This window comes from Phaethon lepturus, unplaced genomic scaffold (assembly GCF_000687285.1).
Source record: "Phaethon lepturus isolate BGI_N335 unplaced genomic scaffold, ASM68728v1 Scaffold57389, whole genome shotgun sequence".
In the NCBI taxonomy this organism is placed as follows: Eukaryota; Metazoa; Chordata; class Aves; order Phaethontiformes; family Phaethontidae; genus Phaethon; species Phaethon lepturus.
This window is the reverse complement of record NW_010566640.1, coordinates 1-5,727: the sequence shown is the minus strand read 5'-3', so window position 1 is coordinate 5,727 and position 5,727 is coordinate 1. Positions and strand designations below refer to the sequence as shown.

The window sequence follows — 5,727 nt, the reverse complement described above, 5'->3', positions numbered from 1 at the left end:
CGAAGAGGCATCGCGCCTGCGCGGAGGGGTGAGAAATGGGCGGGGCGCACCCACCTCCCAACGCGCATGCGCATCTGGCTCGGCGGCGTCCCCCCAGCCTGCGGGGGGCAGCGGGACCTCCCAATGCCGCTCTCATTTGCAGAAATTCACACCCTGACCACCCACGCGTGACCGAGGAGGACGAGGAGCAAGTGGGTGATGCTTGCTTGAGACCCCGAAGACACGGGCACCCCCACCCACTGGTGCATTAAGCTGCTCCAGTCTCAGCACGCTGGGGTGGTTTTGGGGGGGTCCCAGACACAGGTTGGGGGGCTCAGCTGACACCAAACAGAGCCATTTCCACACTTTATTGCAAAAAGCTCCCTGGTGGGCAATGTAGAAAGCCAAAACTTGGGAAAACCCACTCATTTTCACACACCAAACGCCCAAAGCGCAAAGAAAACCTCCCAAAATAGGGTAAAACAAAGACACTAGTGGTTTTTCTTATTAAAAAAGATTCACTGTTACGGCCCTGACTTACCCTGCAGCTGCCTCCACCCCCGCTGACTTTATTTTGTGGAGAAAAAATGTCTTTTCAGGGTTTCCAGCAATGCCAGACAGGTGCAGGGTGAAGACATCCCAGGTAATGTCATCAAAAATAAATCTGGGGGGAAATAAATAATTTTGGTAAAATGCCATGGCGGCCATTTTAGGTTTTGTGGCAGGATGAGCTCGAGCCTAAAACCATGAGCAGCAGATTGAAGGTGTTGCTTACATTAAGGCAATTTTGGGATTTTTTTGAGCCCCCGAGGAATTTCTTTGAAGCTTTTAGGTTTTTTTTTTTTTGGAGGTTGCTCTGAAATCCTTAAAAATTAAGAATCCCTGCAGCAAGCCACCACTCCATAATGATTATTTATGGAATAGTTTTGATGCAAATTCCTAAATACAGGGAAAAAACAGAAATAGGGAAACCCCCACCCTCTGTATGGAGTTCTCCAGGTCTGAATTCCTAAATACAGGGAAGATCCTGCAGAGGAGGGAAAAATATGGGAGAAAATAAAGAGGTTTTGGTGCCAGTAGGAGATGGAGAGCAACGATCTGTCCCTGCACCTGCTGGCTTTGCAGGCAGGGGCAGGCAGGGATGTGCAGCAGGCAGGAAATCCGTTGGAAGGGCTTTTCCCCTCTTCCCTCTGCTGTTTTCCCACGGGATTAGTGTTTCCCTGTGGGATTGTGTCTCCTCATGGGATTAGCGCTTTTTCCCCATGGGATTAGCAAGGAGGAAGGTAGGATGAGACTTTGCCGTTCTTGGGGATGAATAAATGGACTGGAGGACAGCAGGCGACTGTCAGGAGGGGATGGGACAAGCGAAAAACCATTGGGACGACTCATCCGGTGTGGGAAGAAGCGCTGTGGGATCAATCCGGTTTCTTCCCCAGCCGTTTAAAGACACTAATGGTGCCGGCACTGTCCATCTGAGCGCTGGGGGTCTCGCTGGTGCTGCTCACCTTCCCGCATCCCCAGGTCCTTTTGATCGTCACCCGAAATTCAGGTTCACTTTTATCCTTCGTGCTGGTGACGTCGCCGTCCTGGGCTTCGACCGGCACTGCAGCAATACCGATGACACCAATTTTGGATGCCACAGGTTGCGGTTTCACCCCCATACGGATACCAGTGGTGTTCCTGTGACTAAGCCGCTGGATGGCGGCGGTGACGGTGACTGGTTTGGCTTCCGAACTGGTGGCTTTTGCCTTGATGGTCCCTCCCAGTTCAGTGCTTTCCTTACGGGGAGGTTTGGCAAGTTTTTTTAGGACGCCGGCGTACTGGAGGACAGAGCAGTCATCGTCGCTGTCAGTGGCTTTGTCCCCATCGGTCCCCAAGGCATCACCTAGTCTGCTGAAGACCCCTGTGGGCTGGGGGACATGGGGGGAGAGCCTGTCAGCACCCGCACCCCCACTTCAGGTGCTTAATTTACCCCGCCCTTCCCCTTCGCCCCCTGAATTCTGCCACTGTGACAGAGGCAAGATGGACGCTGACCTCACCTGCGCAGCGTTTTCAGATGTAATGATGCAAAACGCTGCCTCCAGCAATTAAATAACAGGTCTATAAATCACACATAAAATCACATTCCCTCTTATTTTCTTGAGTGGCTGAATCTGCAACTTGGTTTACACTCCAAGACTTCCATGCTGAGGTTTTTGCCTCCATAGGAGAGAAAAAACCTCCTGTATCCCCCATTAAAGGGGTCAACATAGAACCGCAGATGGGGATCACCCATGGACTGGGTATCTGCTTGCCTCTGATGGTTCCCTCCTGCTTTTCTCCGGTATTTCCCCAGCATTTTCCAGTTATTTGAAGGTTCCTTCAGCCCCTCTGCAGTGAGTGGGTGGCTGCAAATCCCAAAATAATTTCTGGGGAGAGGTCCCTCATTTCGGGATCTTGGTGGGTTTGGCACAGCTGCTGAATGTGACGGCTAAATGGAGCTGCAGCTGAAAACCCGCATCCTCTCACCTTCCCTCCTGTGGTCGTGTCTGCTTTTGCCTCAGCTCCCAGCCGATTGAAGACGGACGTTCTCTGCAGACCTGCAGTTTTCAAGAAAACGTGGGTTTTTTTGAGGTCTCCCCAGAAAAATGAAGCTATGCTGGGTCAGTGCCAAGGGCTTGTGGCCTTTCAGCCCCATCCTACCATCAGGGCACCCAGCCAAATAAAATCCACCTGATAAAGGTGTGTGAACAGCCACCCGCCCCTCCTTCCTAAGGCTTAAATGGATGTGAGCAAAACCTTTACAGCTCGCTGCGAGTTAATATATCCTTGGAATAAAACAACTTCTACCCAAGAGTTCTCTAGATATGAAAATCTTCATGGGATTTGTAACAACAGGCTAAATTGGGACTAAAGTGGGCTTCTGGAAGAAGAAATGAAGATCAAAACCCCTCATTGGTACCTTTGGCTGCTTGCTGCTCCAGGATTTTCTTTGTCCTTGGCGTGGTGCCCTTGGGCATGTTGATGATGTATTTCCCTTCCATTTCTGCTGTCACCCGTCGGCGTTTAACCGGGACCGTTGGATTTTCATCTGCTGCGTCACACAAACCTGGTGGGATGAAGGAAGAGCAAATTGAGAGCTCACTGCAAGAAGCCTTAGGGGGTGGAAGGGTTTTATGAGAACGGGGGCACAATCCCAGGCTCGAGCGAGCTCTGCGACTGCCTGCTTTGGCACCAACAGATGGCTCCTGCAGCGCTGGGGCTCTGCAAACACCCTGCCCCCCTGTCTCTAGCTACTCCCAACCACAAAATCACAGAATCATTTGGCCTGGAAGTGACCTTAAAGACCATCAACCCTCTGCCGTGGGCAGGGAAATCTCTCACTAGACCAGGTTGCTCCCAGCCCCGTCCAACCTGGCCTTGAACAGTCCCAGGGTGGAGGCACCCACATCTTCTCTGGGCAGCCTGTTCCCATGTCCCACAAGTCGAGAATTTCTAATGGACATCTCCCCTCTTCTAGTTTAACATTGTTGTCCCTCACCCTGTCTCTGCACCCTTTGATAAAGAGCCACCCCACCTTTCCTGTAGTCCCCTGCAAGCACTGCCCCTGCCTTCTGCTTTAAGGTCTCCCTGGAGCCTTCTCCTCTCCACGATGAACCACTCCAATTCTCTCAGCCTGTAAGGGAGGTGCTCCAGCCTGCCCCCCCGATCTCCATTGTGGCCTCCTCTGGACCTGCTCATGCAGGACCTTGCACTTGGTCTTGTTGAACTTCACGAGGTTGGCACAGCCCCCCATCTCCAGCCTGTCACCGTTCCTCTGGATGGATCCCTTCTCGTTGGAGCATCAACCTCCCCCCGCCCTCAGCTTGGGGTCACCCCCAACCATCTGTGGGTATACTCGATCTCACTGTCCGTGTCCCCGACAAAGATGTTAAATCATACTGGTCCCAGTACGGACCCCCTGAAGGACCCTGCTCGTCACTGGTCTTCACCCAGACATTGAGCCAGATTGCAACCATCTGTCCAATTCCTTAGCCACCAAGGCCTCCACCCCTCAAATCCATGTCTCGCCGTTTCAGAGACAAGGATGTTGTGTGATTAGCTCAAAAAAATCTGTAGCTAGATTCAAAGCGGCTGTTAAAATTCAACTGAGGGAGAGTGTTTAATGGGAAACAGAAAGGAGAAAGCAACTTTTGGCGTTGTTTCTGCCAGGATCCATTGCCCTCCCTACCTGCCTTCGTGGCGGCCAGTTTGTTGGAGACGGTGATGGAGATTTTGGAGGCGTGAGGCCGTTGTCGGAGTGGGGTGGTGGGAGGCGAGTCTCTGCTCAAGCTGTTGGCGATCATCCGGCTGGCGGCTGGAAGGGGAGGACGGCGCAGTGAGGGAGAGGTTTTAAACCCCGAGGAGCTTTGGCAAGTGCAACAAGTGTCCGTCTTGTCAGCTAAATTAAAGACCAGTCCTTCCCCGGGATCATGGGGAAGGCAGCCATCATTTGAGCCCTTCACTTTCAAGATAATTAATGAACCTCATTAATCAGGTGAGAGGATTTACTCTCCTAGAAACCTCCCGCCCGCGCTCACCGCTGTTCGTGTTGCGACGCAGTTCGGCTTGAACGTTGGGGGAGCCAGGGCAGAGCGATTCGGTGGCTGCCTTGCACATCTCCTGAAGGAAAAAGCCACAGAGGAAGGTTTTCCCTCAGGCTCTTCGGAGACGAATGAGGCTTTACCCATGCTGGTAAGGCTTTACCGTACCTGTCTGTACACGATTTTGGCATGTTTGAGGATGGCGATGATGTCTCCCACCACTGTGATGCCCAGCTCATTCATGATCTCCTTGTTCAGATCCATCAACATGTTCTTCTGGATCCTGTGGTGAGGAAAGACTGAGCTTAAAGAGGTCTCCCCTCATTACAAGCTCTGATTAATTAAGCCTTGAGCAAGGTGCACCATGACAACCCCAACCTGGGTTTGGACACCACCGCCCTCACAGAAACAGTACCAATAATGAAAAAAAAAGTTCACCACAGATAAATAGCTAATGTAACTAATTAAGAGTGGGATAATCGGTTAACTCCTTTCTTCCCCCTCACCAAGGGTATCTTTTGGTGCTATTTTCCCTCTGTGATGCAATGAAAAGATGCCACCTCATTGCTGACCTCACCTGTTATCCACAAACATAACAGCATAGTTGACAGCAGGGCCTGGAGGGATCCCGGCTTCCTTGAAAAACTGGATCCATTCAGATGTTGCTGAAAAAAAGCCACAGAAAAGCCAAAACTAAGTGTATATGGAAAAAGGGGTGGGGCGGTCGCCTGGATTTCAGCAGGCGCCGACCAAGAGGCTCATTCCGGGCATTCGCAGCTGTCGTCTTGCAATTAACGGGATCATGGTGCTGAGACTAGAGCTGCTCAGTGCACCCATGGGTGGGGGGTGCCCACACCTTGTGGGCATCAAGCAAGCATCACCCCCTTGCTCCTTGCCCTCCTCGTTCACACGTGGGTCGTCAGAGCGTGAATTTATGCTCCCAGGATGGCAGCGGGGTGGGGGATGTGGGGCGTGTGGTCTCCCGGATGAAAATACACAATTTAAGAGCGATTTAGAGCAATTTAACGGCAATTGTGGGTGGCGGAGGGGAGAGCGGGGCAGTGTGGCGCGCTCGTGGGGTGGGAAGTGCCCCTTACCCATCGTGACGGACACCATGGTGGAGAAGCTGGACGTGGGCACAGGGCTAGGCAGCAGCGCCGGGAGCAGCCTGCCGGGTGAGAGCGGC

General features: G+C 52.3%; 1 protein-coding gene across 1 annotated transcript; it reads right to left on the bottom strand.

Moving 5' to 3' along the window:
• Positions 1–1,394: 1,394 nt before the first annotated feature.
• On the bottom strand, positions 1,395–5,657 carry LOC104613906 (chromosome unknown open reading frame, human C19orf47). Its single transcript, XM_010295548.1, has 8 exons — positions 5,639–5,657; positions 5,119–5,206; positions 4,710–4,824; positions 4,539–4,620; positions 4,190–4,315; positions 2,921–3,067; positions 2,488–2,558; positions 1,395–1,889 (listed from the first exon to the last, which is right to left on the bottom strand). Exons 1-8 carry the CDS (start codon positions 5,655–5,657, stop codon positions 1,395–1,397), a joined length of 1,143 nt encoding a protein of 380 aa, XP_010293850.1.
• Between the last annotated feature and the right edge of the window lie 70 nt (positions 5,658–5,727).

Coding starts and splice junctions, on each gene's coding strand:
- LOC104613906 (XM_010295548.1), bottom strand. Junction 4,825..5,118: donor GTTATGTTTGTGGATAACAG/GTGAGGTCAGCA, acceptor TCCTCACCACAG/GATCCAGAAGAACATGTTGA. Junction 2,559..2,920: donor GGAGCAGCAAGCAGCCAAAG/GTACCAATGAGG, acceptor TGAAAACTGCAG/GTCTGCAGAGAACGTCCGTC.